At 58.6% G+C, this 16,000-nt stretch overlaps 1 protein-coding gene across 8 annotated transcripts in view; it reads left to right on the forward strand.

Annotated features, from left to right (window-relative positions):
* Positions 1–16,000, forward strand: part of BRD1 (bromodomain containing 1) — a 43,298-nt gene that overhangs the window by 10,596 nt on the left and 16,702 nt on the right. For all 8 annotated transcript variants that reach the window (XR_015253209.1, XM_086711961.1, XM_086711964.1 and 5 more), the window contains exons 3-6: positions 7,402–7,558; positions 13,165–13,296; positions 13,521–13,649; positions 14,099–14,411. Coding sequence is in view for 7 of the 8 variants with exons in the window: in XM_086711961.1 (XP_086568087.1) it covers positions 7,402–7,558; positions 13,165–13,296; positions 13,521–13,649; positions 14,099–14,411 (731 nt within the window). In the remaining variant the exon portion in view is untranslated. The remainder of the gene's footprint in view (positions 1–7,401; positions 7,559–13,164; positions 13,297–13,520; positions 13,650–14,098; positions 14,412–16,000) is intronic.

Here is a 16,000-nt window from a genome sequence, read left to right on the forward strand (position 1 = left end):
GGCTCAGTCGGTTAAGCGTCTGACTTTGGCTTAGGTCATGATCCGGCGGTTCATGAGTTCGAGTCCCACGTCAGTCTCTGTGCTGACGGCTCAGAGCCTGGAGCCTGTCTCGGATTCCGTGTCTCCCTCCCTCTCTGCCCCTCCCCTGCTCATGCTCTGTCTCTCTTCTCTCTCTCTCAGAAATAAACGTTAAAAATAATTAAAAGAAAAGTGGAGACTAACACGCGTGCTTATCAAATGTAGCATTGAAAAAAAAAAAAGAAATGACGTTAAAGGAACACTTCCAAGTCCCTTTGGGCCCTTCCACTTCCACCCCTCACGGCAGCCACTTACTGTGAATCGGGGTGACTTCCTCCGGTCCGTATTCTGGTCTTTGTGTGCTTGTGCATACGTGGTCTGCTACTGGTCTGCACGCTGACTTTGAACACAGTGCTGTCGTGCATCTCATATTTTGGTGTCACCCTGGGTCTGGAGGTGGGTGGGTGGCATCACGGACGACCACGCTGCTGGTGTGGGAGTTCTCTTGGCTGGCTTCAGAGCCAGGCGTTTTTGGGGACTGGTGCGAGCTGGTGTGTCCCTCTCGGCTGCAGCCTGCGGGGACGGCGGGGGCTGTGTGCGTGCGTGTGGCCGTGGAGGCCTGCGTGGCGAGGTGGCTACGCTGTGCTCATCGCGGATCTCCACTTCTCTTTCCCTTGACTTCTCATTCTTATTTAGGTCTGTAAAAAGTTTTTTTAAAAAAATGTTTACTGATTTTTGAGGGAGAGAGTGTGAGCAGGGGAGGGGCAGAGAGAGAGGGGACAGGGGATCCAAGACAGGCTCTGAGTTGTCAGCACAGAGCCTGGTGTGGGTCTCGAACCTTGAACCCTGAGATCATGACCTGAGCCAGAGTCGGATGCTAAACCGACTGAGCCATCCAGGTGCCCTTGTCTGTAAAAAGTCTTTTCAAATTTGGAAATCTGCAGAGCAGGGAGAGCCTGCCCCCAACAGTCACTGTACTCGCGGCCACCCTTGCCTGTCTCTTCCTTCCCATCGTTTGGAGACAGACCCCGGTCATCTCGTTTCATCCATTAACACGTCCGTGTAGAGAACAGGTAAGAATTCTTAAGAACACGACCGTGACGTGCTGGTGTCTTGATGAACTGAATTTTGTTACTTTTACCGTCTCGTCCTGGGTCTGGTCTGAGGACTCCCTCCCCACCCCTGGACGTCCTCCAGCAGGGAACCCTCCGTAGCCCTCCTGCAGCCTAATGTTGGGGGCGATGGGGTCTGGTTTTGGGTCTTCCCCAAGTACAAGTCCTTCCCGGCTGGTCGCCGGGGCCATTTCTGACGGCTTCCAGTGCTCACGTCCCGTCCTTGGACCCCTGGCCGTCCTGCCTGACAAGGACACCATATCCCTGCTGAACCCTGATCTGCGTAGGGCCGGCCCACTTGTTATTCAGTACCCTCCCCACGTGCGGGTCCAGGCCTAACTTCTCGGGATGGCCACGTCCCTGCTGAAGCCTGGACTCCATGCCACTGGTCTCCCGTAGACACGAGCAGGCCTGCCTTGCTGCCTCACCAGGGCTGCTTTAATGTCTTGGGGGAGTTCATGGTGTTCTCATAAAAAATGTAGTGTGGTTTTTTTTTTAAGTTTATTTTTTGAGAGAGACAGAGAGAGCGGGAGAGAGAGAATCCCAAGCAGGTTCCTTGCTGCCGGCACAGAGCCCAATGTGGGGCTCAAATCCGTGAACTGTGAGATCATGATCTGGGCCGAAAAAGAGTCCGACTGAGCCCCCAGGTGCCCCAGTAGTGTGTTTTTTCCAATTAGCTGTGTTTTTGCTGTTTGTATAGGTCCAGGTTTTTGTTTTTTTGTTTTTGTTTTTGTTTTTTTAACTCTTTTGGATTAGTATAATATGTTGTGGTTTATTAGATTATTTTTGTGGACAGCGTCTGAGAAGATGATGGTGTGAGCAGGCTTTGCCACCCGTTGGTTTTCTCGGTCTTTATCTGACTTCGGTGCAGACCAGGTCCGCCAGCCCGGAGTTGATTTGATGGGGTTGGAGGGGACATGCTTGCCTCGGTCCTGGCACTTTACAAGGGTTTGACTTTTATTTTCCATCGGTGTGTATTTGCTTTATTTTATGGTTTGTGCCGTCATATCTTGTTTAAATAACCCTTCATTTCCCTGGAGACCTCAGGGTTTTCTTCTAAAAGCTTCCAGGGGCGCCTGGGTGGCGCAGTCGGTTAAGCGTCCGACTTCAGCCAGGTCACGATCTCGCAGTCCGTGAGTTCGAGCCCCGCGTCAGGCTCTGGGCTGATGGCTCAGAGCCTGGAGCCTGTTTCCGATTCTGTGTCTCCCTCTCTCTCTGCCCCTTCCCCGTTCATGCTCTGTCTCTCTCTGTCCCAAAAATAAATAAACGTTGAAAAAAAAAAATAAAATAAAAGCTTCCACACGGCTTCCCTGTCCATGTCCCTCCTGTCTCCTCTGGCCCCAGAGCTGACCAGTCTCCTGATTTGTTGGCTGTATCTTGGCTGTGCTTGGCCTCCCTGCAGGGAGTCAGCGCCCAGGGCGGCCAGTTCCCCAACGTGTCCCTGCACGTCCGTCGAGGCCTGGGCCACCTGTTGGATCTGTGTCTCAGTCCATGTCTTCAGTCACTTGGGGGTGCGTTTCTTAACGAGGTATGTGTGTGGCTTGATTCGTCAGCGTGGAGAGCTGAGTTTTCGCTCGCCGTTGAGTAATTTCTCCTTTCCCGAGAGGTCCGTGAGCTCTTCCCAGCCTCGGGCCAGTTTCCTCCGGTGGGTGGGCGGCTCTGCTCCCTCGGCCACCTGCGGCTCCCAGGGCAGGCTCTTCAGACGCGAGTGTGGCTCTTGGTCACCTGTGGTTCCTTCGTGCACGTTTTGGAGGCATCTTGTCAGGTTTCCTGACGGAGCCCCTCGGGATTTGGTAATTCCACGGAGGGTGCAGACCGGTTTGGAGGCGATCTGTGTATCTCTTCTGCCTCGTCCTTCTCTTGCCAGCACTGCTGATCGTTGAGCGTCTCCGCGGAAGTCTTCCTCGATGCCGCCCAGTGGCGTTTTATACTTTCCTTCCCTCGGGAAGGCTTGCACTTCCGGTCCTTCGTTTGCCTCTCGTGCCCGCTGTTCTCGCGGGAGCCAGTAGGGTGGGCTTCTTGGTCTTGGTTCCCATCTTGGGAAGCATCTCCCTGCGTGCCTGTCGCTCCGGGTCTGGGGAGGAGCCTCTCCCAGCCCTGCCGGTGGGCCCCTCGCCCCTGCCCCTCACTGTGAGTCTTGGGTCGTGGGTGGTGGTTGACCTGCTGCTTTTCCGCACCTTGAGATCGTCACGTTCTGCCCTCGAGTCTGTCGCTGTGTGAGTCCTGATAGAACTTGTAATCTCAAGAGCACACTTGGCTTCCTGGGACAGACCCCCTTGCTCGTGGTGGGCGGTGTCATTTTATAGCCGAACGGACCCGGTTTGCCGCGTCGTTTCTGTTTCGTGAGTGTGTTCGCCCGTGAGCCAGGCCTCTGCCTTGCCCTGCGTCCCTGTGCCGGGACGTCCGTGTCCCTCGCCCCCGGCTGTCGGCAGGGGCTGCGTTGCCTGGTCCTCCAGTGGCCGAGCTCTTCTGACAAACTGTCTGCTTTCCTTTTCTTTTGGGGGCGGGAGGAAAATGTGAAACTGTCAGTTCCGTTCCTAAAATCAGTACTGTGATCGTGCTGAGGTCGTCTGCGTGCTTCCGCTCTGTTTTGGGGAGCCGTGTTTTCCTGCAGGTGCTTTTCCCACATCCGGTGCCGCGATCGGCACTGTAACCGGGTCCCGGCTCGCCTGCTCTGTGCGCCCTCATGCCGTGCCCAGGCCCTCCTGTGCTGGCCGGGCCGCCGGGCACATCCCCCAGCCGGATGCTTCGCGCCTTAGGAGTCAGCCTTTCTCCTTTCTGAGGCGTATCACCCACCAAAATGGTTCTGAAGAGCATTGTAGTGCCGTCCACGTTTTTGAGTTGAAATCCAGCGTTTTCACCCTAAGAGCAAATAGCAGAAACGTTGTCACCTGGAATATTCAACGTAGGCACAGGTTACGAGGCTCATCGTTTCTGAAAGTGAGTTGAGTGGAACCTGGGTCGTCGGGCCTTGTGCGTCGGTGTCTTCCCGCCAAGGGTGACTGCTGTCCTGTGGTTGTCGCTGGGCCTCGAGGGTGGGGGTTTCTTCCTGATCGGGTGGCGTCGCGTCTGCCGGCGTGCGCTTCAGCGGGATTCTTCCGTGAGTGGTATGTGCTGGGCGCAGCTCTGAGGAAATGGGCCGAGGTGACTGGGTGTTTCGTGGACGGATGTCCTTCCTGCTCTGATGAGACACGCTCTCCCTTAATTCTGTTCCTGCTTCCCGCTACCGTGGACGGGAGTCTGCTTCCTGGTCACATACGTAAGTAGATGGTGTAAGAGCAGTTTTATCATAGCGAGGTGCTCACTTTATTTATTTAAAACAAATTTTTTTTTATTACGTTTATTTATTTTTGAGAGACAGAGAGAGGCAGAGCACAGGCAAGGGTGGGGCAGAGAGGGGGGGACACAGAATCCGAAACAGGCTCCAGGCTCCGAGCCGTCAGCACAGAGCCCGACGTGGGGCTTGAACTCAGGGACCGCGAGATCACGATCTGAGCTGAAGTCGATGCTCAACTGAATGAGCCACCCAGGCACCCCCAAGGTGCTCACTTTAAGCTGATGTTTAGTCATCTGCCCTTCGTTGGGTCCTCCCTCAGTTTTTCCAGAAGTCTGGTTATCTTTCATCTGGAGGCACATTGTGTGTGAGATCCGTTCAGAAAGCCTTGAGAAGATCAGACTTTTGATCCTTTTGATGCACCCTTGCCAAATACTGTCTTTCCTGAAACAATATTCAGAGTAAAAAACAAAACAAGAAAGAAACAGAAAACAAGTGCATAATTACAGGGTAGACACCCTTGTTACCACCGTGTGCTGGAGAAGGCAGACCAGCCCCCAGCCCTTCCCGCAACCCCTTCCTGTCCCCGGGTCTACCTCTGTCTTCCCCCGTGTGGTACTCAACTTCTTGCCCTCTTTCTGAGCCCCAGGCTGTGCTGTGCTTTCAAAATCCCACGAGTCCTTTCTGTCTCTCCTCTCGTAAAGGCCCCTTTGGTCTCTTTCCCTTTGGAGTTCCACTGTTGAGGGAGGGGGGGCCCCGTCCCTTTCAGGCTTGCGTGGGGAGCGTTTCTCGTGTGGTTTAGCGCGTCCCTCCGCCCTCCACTTGCTGCGCGCCGGTCGCCGAGCCGGGGGCTCGCCGGGTGCAGGGCTGAGGGGGGTCTGCTCAGGGCTGGCCCCGCTGCGTCCTGGGAGGCACGTGCTGGGTGCCTGTGCCGCGGCCTCGGTGCCCCACGCCTGCCCCGCTTCTTTGGGACTCGGAGCTCGTGAAGCAGAACCCGCTCAGATTGCGGTTCTTCGGCAGATACCCTGGGACGCCTCGTGATAGGTTTTCATCAAAGCCTTGTTGCTCAGGTCTGTGAGCTGATTGTGGCTCAGAAATCCTGAGTCTGGTGGCTTGTTTCGTGAGGTTCAGAATCTTTGTAAGCTGTTGTTAAACAGCATTTCTTTCTGTCAAGGAATACTCTTATTTACGTTGCCTCGTTTGACCGTTGAAATAACGGAGCGTGTGCTTGTGTCGGAACACCTGTCTGCGCATGTACAGATCCTCTGAACTGTGTCCGTACGGTCCGTGCACCTCACTGCATCGGAGCATGCCTCAGCTAAGGGTGGTAAAACAGACAAAGACCCCGCCAAAGACAGCACCCACGGGGTGCCCGGGACTGCACAACCCCACCTGCGGACGAGGAGCGCTGCGGGTAGGGCCTTGAGCAGAATCCAGGTGCCCCCCAGGGGCTTCTGCTGGCGCCCTCGGCAGCGTCCGAGATGCTCTGGGCTGCTGCCGACAGGTGTCCTCCCCCCGGCCTCCTGCTGAGGCTGTGAGACCCAGCGTCCTTGAATGTGCAGACCCGTGGCCCCGTGGTCACGGTCAGGCCGTGGACAGACCCGAGCTCGGGTTCTGCATCTGCTCCCAGAAAGCTCTCGGTGTCTTCCTCTGGGGTTTGACAAGGCCGCTCTGGCAAAGCCCCTGGCCTGTGTCTGACACAGGGTCCCACACAGGGACCCGATACCGGTCCCCTAAGCCGGTTCCTTGGTATCGGGTCCCTGTGTGGGACAGACACTGGAGCCGCGCTTTGCAGTCGACACGGTACTCGTTCTCTGCATGGCGTGTGGGTCTTACTGACGCCAGGGGGAGGGCAGCCGTGCGGGAGGCGTGCCCTTGGCCACCTCGGCCCAGAGGCCGACCGACAGCGTGATTTGGAACGGTCTTGGAAAGGCGCTGGAACTACTGTTTTTTTTTTTAATTTTAAAGTTTATTTATTTTGAGAGAGAGAGTGGGGGAGGGGCAGAGAGGAGAGAGAGAATCCCAAGCAGGCTGCGTGCTGTCGGCACAGAGCCCGACGTGGGGCTTGAACCCACAGACTGTGAGATCATGACCTGAGCTGAAACCAAGAGCAGGACCCTTAACCGACTGAGCCCCCCGGGTGCCCCGTAGAGCCATTGTTTTTAAGGGAAAGGCCATTGTGGGTCTGGACACAGCAGAGCTGGGGGTGTTCGGACTTTTTGTCATTGATTATTTTGTAAAGCTTAGATTTGCATTCTCTAAAAAATGCAGCCTTAAAATTTCTCGTTTTCGTCCTGACATTTTGATGTTTGGTGTTCAATGAGGAACATCTTGTTTCATTTGTATTTTCATTAAGTGTTTAGTTTATGACCGAATTTATATTCTCTTTCGGTGTCCTTGTGAGTCAAATTGATGAATCATTGCTTTGATTCAGCAGGAAGGATAACAGGGCTGTGGAAACGCTTTGGCTGGCCTTTGAGGGGTTTTGAAGTGAGCACTCCCTCCACGCGAGTGTTTTCACACACCCTTTGCATTTTATGGCCCCTGCAAGGGTCCTGTCTCCCAACAGTCCTGCAAATGCCACCGTCAGCCCTGGCCCCCAGCTGTCCCCTCTCTTTCCCTCTTGAGGTGACTGGAGGGGACATGCGTGCCCCCCTCACCCCCACCCTTCGCAACAGTTCTAATTGGTCGCCGGATGCGGTCGGCACGTGTGGCCTGCATAGCGCGTAAGGACCCGAGAGGTTTGCTCAGCGTGTTTCCGTGTCTGGTCTGGTAGGCCCTCGAGTGAGTTAGCAGCGGGTGGAGGCTGTGGGCGGCTGCAGGTCGGGCTGTGCCCAGCAGACTGGGGACGGCGTGACATAGCGGTGTGCGTGGCTGAGAGTGGCCGCGAAGGTGTGGACGGCGGTCTGTGAAGAGCGACCCCGTCATTCTTAGTTTCTACGATGAAACGTTCATGCACTCCTTTGAAGCTAAACTCTGAGTTTTTCCATGTTTTAGATTAAATAGGATCGCGAATCAGGTGGCCATTCAGCGGAAGAAGCAGTTTGTGGAGAGAGCCCACAGCTACTGGCTGCTCAAAAGGCTGTCGAGGAACGGCGCCCCCCTGCTGCGGCGACTCCAGTCCAGCCTGCAGTCCCAGAGGAGCACGCAGCAGGTACGTGGTCCTGTGCCCTCAGCGTCGCCTGCCCTCCTGACGCGCTGAGCGGTCCCTGCGACTCCCCGGGAGCAGCGCCTGCCGGAGGCTGCGCGAGTTGCCGGCCCGTCAGGCCCCAGGCCCCAGACTCCCCACCCGCGAGCCCCGGTCCGGGCCGCTTCTAGAAGTGCAGGAGGACCCGTGTGTGCCCTGGGCTGTCTAGGCTGCGGGCTGTGCGAACGACTCTCCTCTGCCTGTGTCACCTCGTGTTTCTGGACATGTGGGGACGCCCAGGGAAGTCATTACCGTGCTGGCCACGTCGGGTGGGAGCCACAGGAGGTGAGGCCTGGGCCCCTCGGACGCACGCCTGTGTGCCGGGCTGGGAGTTTGGGTTTGCATATGTGCGAGGAGTGGTTTGTTTTCAGGGCTTTGCTCTGAAGGCCGTTTCGCGGTGACCGCAGTGGGCGGGGAAGGAGAGGAAAGCTGGGCGAGTGAGAAGAAACGGGGTTTGCTTTTTTTCCTTAAGCTTCTTAATTTATTTTTTGGAGTGAGACAGTGCGAGCAGGGGAGGGACAGAGAGAGGGAGAGAGAAAGAATCCCAAGCAGACTCCGTGCTGTCAGCATAGAGCGCGATGCGGGCCCCCAGCTCAGGAAACCGTGAGATCATGACCTGAACTGAAACCAAGAGTCGGACTGGGCCACCCGGGCGCTCCAGGAGTTGCTTTTTAAAAAAGCAAAATGAATCAGGCCGTTGAATTTTAGTAAATTTGGTTTGTAGAACCATCTGATAGTGTAAAGCAGTTCTGAAAGAATGAATTTAGAAAGTAAGAAATTGGCTCTGTGAGATGTCACAAAAATAAATTGAATACAAAAATGGCTTTTCGGCGCATCGCCCAAAATTTTGGGTTGGCGCACTTGATGTTGAGGGGAGCGGGCAGCTCTGTAGGGGGGAAGAGCTGTGTCCGCGATTGGCCTCGGGCCGCGAAGCGCGGAGGACGCAGCAGAGAGTGGGCCCCCCTCGTTGCCTGTCTGCCCCTCTGGACATGTGCGGGGACTGTCCTTCCAACACATTCACGTCGGATGGCTGCGGCTGCCATGCTGCCGTCACCTCGGAGGCTGTCTGCACGCTCTCTCTCTCTTCTCTCTCGATCCTGGGTTGCCAGGTGGCTGAGTGTGTCGGAGGGGACACAGATGTGGTTGGACACCGGATCCACAGGGGTCCCGGTCGGTGGGGTTCTCCGGGCTGGAGTCAGCCCCTCTGCTGTGCTCTGGGCTTGGGCCACAGCTTCCCGGAGGCTGCTCGGCTGTAGCAGGTGCGAACCCGTCCCTCCCAGTGCGGTAGAGCCGTGGCCTGGAGAGCGTGCGGCCGTGGAGCACGCGGACAACTCGTTCGCCCTCTCCCCTCCGGGGAGAGGCCCTCCCGTCTCCGCCGTTCCTCCTTCTGGTCATGGCTGGAGACCCGGGCAAGCGTGTCCCTCTCCACCTCCCTGCCCCTGGCCTGGGGGATGGGGCCAGCCCTAGGGAGCCCATCATCTGGACTTTTTCTGATCCTATGGTGACACAGAAAGGTGAAACATGAACATGTTTAAGTGCTCGGTTAAAAAAACTGATGGATCTTAATATCTTTTTTATACTTTTGAAAACCACAGCTAAGTCGAAGATTCTGGGCCTCTGTGGGGTTGCTCTTGACCCTCTTCCGTCTGGGGGAAGGAAGGGTGTGCTTCTTGGGCCCGATGCCCTCCTGAGGGTGTGGTGGTCCGGGCCAGTGCCTGGTGCCTGCAGTGCCATCCGAGTCATGTCCATGGACGGTCCGCGTGGCTGGGGCAGAGGTGCTGGGTGGAGCATCCCAGTACACTGAAGGGGGCCCGCTTAATCTGAAGTCTTGGCTACACTGGGCGCATGTGCATGTGAGGCCCGGCTGTGCGAATGTCCCGAGGTGCACTGGGGTCGCGGACTGCTGTGGATACACCCCTTGTGTCTTAAGCGTGCTGCCCACCCTGGGGACCGTGTGCATCCCACACACGCTTGGGTCTGGGGGTCAGAATCCCCGGTTAACCTTACGTCACACTGGGGGTCTTTGTTAGCGACGGCTGCTTCGATCCCATGCTGTGTGTCCCTCCTCCCTTTGGGAATGGAGTTGGTGTTCCCCTTCGGGGCTTTGTGCCCATGGGACGGGTGAGCCAGTGGAAGCGACCGGCCTGGGGCTACCACGTATGAAATCAGTGTGTAGGGACAGGAAGATGAGATGTGGGAGTGTTCGCGTCCTTGGCACGAGGAACCGCGTAGATTTGAGTCTGTATGACTCCAGCGTTGACCCCCTGGAGCGCACCTGGCTTGGCCTGCGGGGTGGATTCCTGCGGGGGCGGGTTAGTGGCACGGTTGTCGGAAGCCCCCCCGTGTGGCTTGCACAGGCACCCCCGTTTGCCTCCCTCTGCTCCCAGACGGTGCTTTCCTGCGTCACCCTGTAGGGGCTGACTTCTCTGCAGGGTCCGGAACAGTAATGTTCCGCGCGGAACATGTGGGGCTTGGTGTGATGTTCACGTGGTTTTGAAAATTCAGAAATACTTGATGTTAGGGTTTAACTTTGTATTTCCAGACGCCCACTCTGAGCTGGGCTGTGGAGGAGGTCAGGGGCAGCCCTTCCCTCCCGTGGCTGACCTGGTGGGGGACAGATGGGTGGACGGGACGAGCTGGTTTGAGGGTGAGGTCGCTCACGTCCGGGCAGACGAGGGGCGTCAGGTTGGCCTCCCGGGTGCTGCTGTGCACGGCAGTCTTCGAGGATCCGGCCGGGCTCTTCTGGGCTGGCCTTGAGCGCAAGGTCCCTGTGGGCACCTTCCCGGGGACCTTCATGGCGACCCCCTCCAGAGCCTGTTCTCACCGTCCTGAGATCCTGGTTTGGGTGAGGGTCAGTGGGCAGGGGGAGGGCGAGGCTCCTGTCTGTCTTGTTCTCAGGCCCTGGAGCCAGCAGTGCCTCCAGCTGTCACAGGTGCGTCTCTTGTTCCTCTCTGCTGGCTTTAGGACAGCACAGTCCCCCTCCTGTGCTGGGGGCACGGCTTCTCGCCACCCACCCTGCTGCTGCAGGCGTGAGGCTCAGCACTGAGACCTGGGTTCCTCTGTGCACCCTGCCTTAGGGGCAGGGAGCCCTGCCTCTTTGGGGTCTTACGTCCTTGGTAGCACCCTGGGACTCGGGTAGATGTGCTGGGGCCCTCACCCCTTGGGGCTGGCCTGGCTCCCCCCCCCCCCCCTCCAAGCGTCCTCCCATTTGTCAGGTGGAAGGTGGCTAATGTGATCTAGCATTCTCTTTCCTGGTAGCATTTCGGTACCAGAAACCACTTGGCCTTTCTCCTGCTTTCTGGAGTCTTCTGGGATAGGTTTTTATGTAGGAAACAAAGATTGCTGAAGAGCAGAGTCCAGAAACTCAGGCCCTTTTATGTAGGTGAAGCTGTGCGCATCGGGGTCAGGTCCTGTGCTGCAGGCCGTCGTGTGAGGAGAGCGGCCCTCCGCGGCGGCCCTGTCGTCCCCCGTGCGGGGCATGAGTGCAGCAGGGACACGGCAGGTGGCACCCACCAGCTCTCTCCTGCTGCGTAGGGTCACCAGGCTGAACACCCTTTTGGTTGATGTTTTCAGACTGTTCATTCAGACTAATGGACAAGGTAATTTTCAGATGCTTTTGGGGGGGATTTGGTTTTCTAAATTTACCTTTTAATTTACTGACCAGCTGTTTATACAGCTGCTGTTAATGTTAACTTAATGCCCGAGATTTTTACAATTTTTTTTTTCTTAAAGTAGGCTCCAGGCCCGACGTAGGGCTTGGTGGAACCCACATCCTCAAGAAGAGACTCTCTTTCTACCAACCGAGTTAGCTAAGTGCCCTGTTCCATGCCTGACACCTTTATTTAAAGTTTCTTTATAATCTCTACACCCAACGTGGGGCTTGAACTCACGACCCCGAGATCAAGAGTCGCACGCTCTTCTGACTGAGCCAGCCACGCACCCCCGCCTGAGACTCCAGTAACATTAAAAGAGGTTCTGTGATTCGCATCTGGCGGATGGATGGTGAGGCAGCCTCCCCCTAGGGCCAGAGAGCGCCTGGAGGGGAGGCTCCGGCCCAGCCTTCTTGTCCCCTTGCTAGTGGGGAGAGTCTTCGTAGCCTGGTTGGTGGTCGTCTGCCCACAGGCCCTATGGTTGGGCCATCGTGTCACAGCCCCTTGCTTGTGGCCTCAGAGGCAGGTGCTCTGCGCTCGGACAAGGAGGGTAGGGCATCCAGGGGATGGAGCCCTGCCTGGTGGGTGTGCTGCTTTAGCTCTGTCTGGGTGGGGGGGACTCCAGGGGCAGAGTGGTCCAGAGAGAGCGAGAAGGGGGTTTGATGAGTGTGGAACACGCTCCGGAATCTGATGGTGAGCACCCTGCCCGAGGCCATGGGTGTGCATCCGTCTGCAGGAATGGTGAGGTGATGCCAGCGGAGGTGGGGACTTTCTCTCGGCCCAGGTCACACGTATGCGGTTGCAGTAGGCGCCCTGGGCTGCTGTGGCCTGGAGGCCCCAGGCAGCTGTTGGAAGCCCGCAAGGGGACAGATGGGAGTGTCTAAGTGGAGCTGAGGTTCGGGGGCAGGTGGAGGGGTGCCCTCACCACGCCCCGACCACCTCTTCCTCCGCCGTCTGCGCCGGGCCTGCCTGAGAGCTGTGATCGGGCAGAGGGGTGCCTTCAGCTGAGGCGCAGACCGAGAGGGGTCTCAGCTCCTGGCACGTGGTGGTGCTAGCCGTGTGCCGCGGTGGAAGGTGGGGTCTGTAGGTGAGGACAGGAGGCCGCCGCAGGAGCAGACGGTGGCCCCTCGGCCTGGGCAGACCTCGAGGGACAGGGAGGGAAGGGTGGGCTGCGTGGGAGCCTGGAGGAGGGCGCGGCGCTGGGCCAGGCAGTGAGGGACACTTGGATGGGTGCACGGGGGGCCTTGGTTGTAACTTTCTGGAGGTGGAGTGTCCCCCCGCCCCCCGTGCGGGGAAGTCCTCTCTGGCCGTCACGGGGATGTCCTCAGCTGCCACGGACCTGCTCACTGGTGGCCCTGTCTGGTGTCGTAGCCCGAGCGTTTCTTCCTGGCGCTGCGGTCGGAGGTGCGCCGGGCAGGGCTGCCGTCGGTGTGCTGTCCGCCGCCTTCCGCCTCTTTGCGTTTTGGAGGTGGCGTTTCTGTGTTTGAAGACGCCGGAGTAGGCAGGGTCGTCTGAGGTCGGTGGCACGTGTGCCCCTCCAAGGAAGCACCGAGTGGCGACCACGGGCCGCCGGTTTCAGAGCCGTTGGGCGTGGGTGCGTGACGCGGGCGTTGGGCAGGGGGCCCCCCCACTCCCCTGCAGCAGTCTCGGCCGCGGGCTTTGCTCCCCGGGCTGCCCCGGCCACTCCCGGTTTCCCATGACCCCTGCTCCGGTGCCGGCTTCGGGATGTCTGTGTCCGCGCGTGCGCGGGGGCTCCCCCTGGCCCAGCGGGGCCGGCAAACGCCCCTTTGGCACGCGGAGACCCCGTGGCGCTCCGCGGGGCGAGTCCGCGCTGGGTGGGCGCCCCGGCCGGCTCGCGGGGCCGGCGCGGTCCGTGGCTCCCCCTGGGAGGGTCTGAGGCCGACTTCCAATTAATTTCCTCAGAGAGAAAATGACGAGGAGATTCAAGCTGCCAAAGAGAAGCTGAAGTACTGGCAGCGGCTGCGGCACGACCTGGAGCGCGCGCGGCTGCTGATCGAGCTCCTGCGCAAGCGGGAGAAGCTCAAGCGGGAGCAGGTGAGGCCCGGCGCCCCTCGGAGGGTCCCCCCCCCCCTCCCCGGGCAGCGTGAGGGCTTCCGGGCGGCGGGACGAGGGGGGACGTCGGCCCCCAGCCTGGAGGGGGGCGGGGGCACCGCGTGGGGTGCGCCTGGGGAGAGGCCGCGGTGGGGGGTGGGGGCGCGGCCTTCCCCGGGCGGGCGGTGCGGGGAGCGCGACCGCGTGACCCAGGGCCGTGTTCGCAGGTGAAGGTGGAGCAGATGGCCCTGGAGCTGCGGCTGACGCCGCTCACGGTGCTGCTGCGCTCCGTGCTGGACCAGCTACAGGAGAAGGACCCGGCTCGGATATTCGCCCAGCCGGTGAGCCTGAAGGAGGTGGGTGTTCACGCGCTGGCGTCGGGGTCGCCCCGCGGCTTCTCGGTACCCGTTCCCTAGGTAGCGCGTAAGCCTGCTTAGCTGCTAGGCGTCAGTTTCTACTGGACGCGCTCTTTAAGTTCTGTCTCGTTAAGATAGTGAAAACGAGACGTGAAAATTGCCTCTCAGCGAGCAGCCGAGCGGCAGTCGGTTGGCGGCTGTCCGCCCAGATGAGCGCACCGGCTGCCGTGTGTTGGGTTTAAGGAGCTTGAGTGAGCGGGGCCCCTGGCGGGACGCGGGGTCTGTATGTGGCGCGTGTCGGCGCCGCCCCCGGGGGTGCGAGAGTCCTCAGGGCCGTGCGCGTGTGCGTGCGGGTGTCTCGTGTGTTATGTGGCGGGTGTGTTGCTTATGTAGGATGAATAAGCGTTCTTCTTTGTTTGTAAACGATTATTTTTCCTCCCTGAAATTAGGTACCAGATTATTTGGATCACATTAAACATCCCATGGACTTTGCCACAATGAGGAAACGGTTAGAAGCTCAAGGGTATAGACACCTCACTGAGTTTGAGGAGGATTTTAATCTCATTGTAGATAACTGCATGAAGTACAATGCCAAGGACACGGTGTTTTATAGAGCCGCCGTGAGGCTGCGCGATCAGGGCGGTGTTGTTCTGAGGCAGGCCAGGCGCCAGGCCGACAGCATCGGCTTCGAGGAGGCCTCGGGGATGCACCTGCCTGAGCGGCCTGCCGCGGCCCCTCGGCGGCCTTTCTCCTGGGAAGACGGTAAGCACCAGCCCCGGGCGCGGGCGCAGGCGGGAGAGTGTCCTTCCCCGCAGGCTGTGTCCGCGAGGCCCGGTGGGGTAGAGCGCGGGCCGCACGCGTACTGCACGTTTGCTAGTAGCCTTGTGAGGAGGGGAAGGAATTGACTTCCTAGACGTGTTTTTAACCCAGCGCTCCTGAAGTACCGTGCTTTTGGCACACCGTCCACATCATAATTGCCAAGCATGTTTTTCACGGGCGTTTACTTTTTCTTTACCACGTGCTGTGTGTTTTGCACGCCTAGCACGTTTCTGTTCCGAGTGGGCACGTTTCAGGAGCTTAGAGGGACCCGTGTGGGCAGTGGGGACAGCCGAGGTCTGCCTGCTACAGGCCGAGAAGCGGGTCAGCTGGGGTTTGCACCCTGGGCGGGCCCCGGTCTGCTCCTGAGGATGCCTGTGGCTGAGGAAAGGCCTCAGGGGTGGCCGTGTGCCAAGCCCGCTGGACTCCGGCCGTGCGGGCTTCCGAGTGCGGCGTGTGCTCCAGGTGCGGCACGGTGGTCTGTCTGTTCACTTGTTCCCGTCCTTGGGGACGGGGGCTGGTCCCTGTGCCTTCGCTGGCCACCACGCTGCAGCCGCTAGGCCACCTCCCTGGAATAAGAAGGGGCTCGCGGGCTGCCGCGGATCGGGTCTTTGAGGAGACGGGCGAGTGGGTGATTGGTGTTTCCTCAGCAAAAGTCTGACAGTCAGGTTTTCACTAGGGGTAAGTTCACGGCTGAGAAGTCCTAATGTGTCTCCTCAGTGTTCGTGCGGGGCGATGGCCGAGCTGGCGGGATGCACGTCACATCCAGTCTGCTTGGGCAGCGGCCGATTTCACGCCGTGCCGACGCCCACAGGCCACGCCATTATCTTCAGGGCTTCAGAGGACGTGATTTTTGGTTACGTGAATGGTTTTGAGGCTCTGTCGTTTGTGAAGTGGTGCTGGAGACAGCAGGGCCGCAAGCCGGCCTGTTGTGCTTCAGGCTTGCTTACGTATTTATTTCACGGTACCGGTGTCTTGTTACTTCGTGAAAAGCACAGATGTTTTAGCGGACACCTGTTTGTGGAGGAAGGTGCCGCTTGCTCCTGGTGGTTGTGCCGTGGCTTCTGTCTCCCTCTCGCTCCCCGTTTTATCTTAGATCCAAAGAGTGGTTTCTTTCTTGGCCACCTTTCACTGATCTAAGGTAATTTTGCGCTTCATAAGTTTTGTCGTTTTGTTGAAACCAAGAACCCTAGGGATTTTTGTAGTAAACGTGCCCGAAATGGAAAACTACCAGCGTATGGCGTGGCCCAGTTTTAGTAGCGCCACACGGCGGTCTGGGTCCAGAGGTGAGCTCAGATGGGAGCTGTGGTGGCCAAACAGCGTCTGCACGGGTGGCCCCGGGCTTGTGGTCAGCAGAGCCCGCCTCCCTCTGGGGCGGCCCTGGTGGGCCTCTTCCACCGGTCTTCACCAGAGAGCGTGGTTCGGGCGCGCGCCGGGAGAGGCGCTAGCCCTCCTTCTGCGCACTATGTCCCTGTGTGCCTGGCCAGCCAGCCACAGGCGTACGAGCTTTCCTCCAGGGGAGTCCGGACAGCCAC

This window comes from Puma concolor, chromosome B4 (assembly GCF_028749965.1).
Source record: "Puma concolor isolate L17-30 chromosome B4, mPumCon1.1.hap2, whole genome shotgun sequence".
NCBI classification, from domain to species: domain Eukaryota; kingdom Metazoa; phylum Chordata; class Mammalia; order Carnivora; family Felidae; genus Puma; species Puma concolor.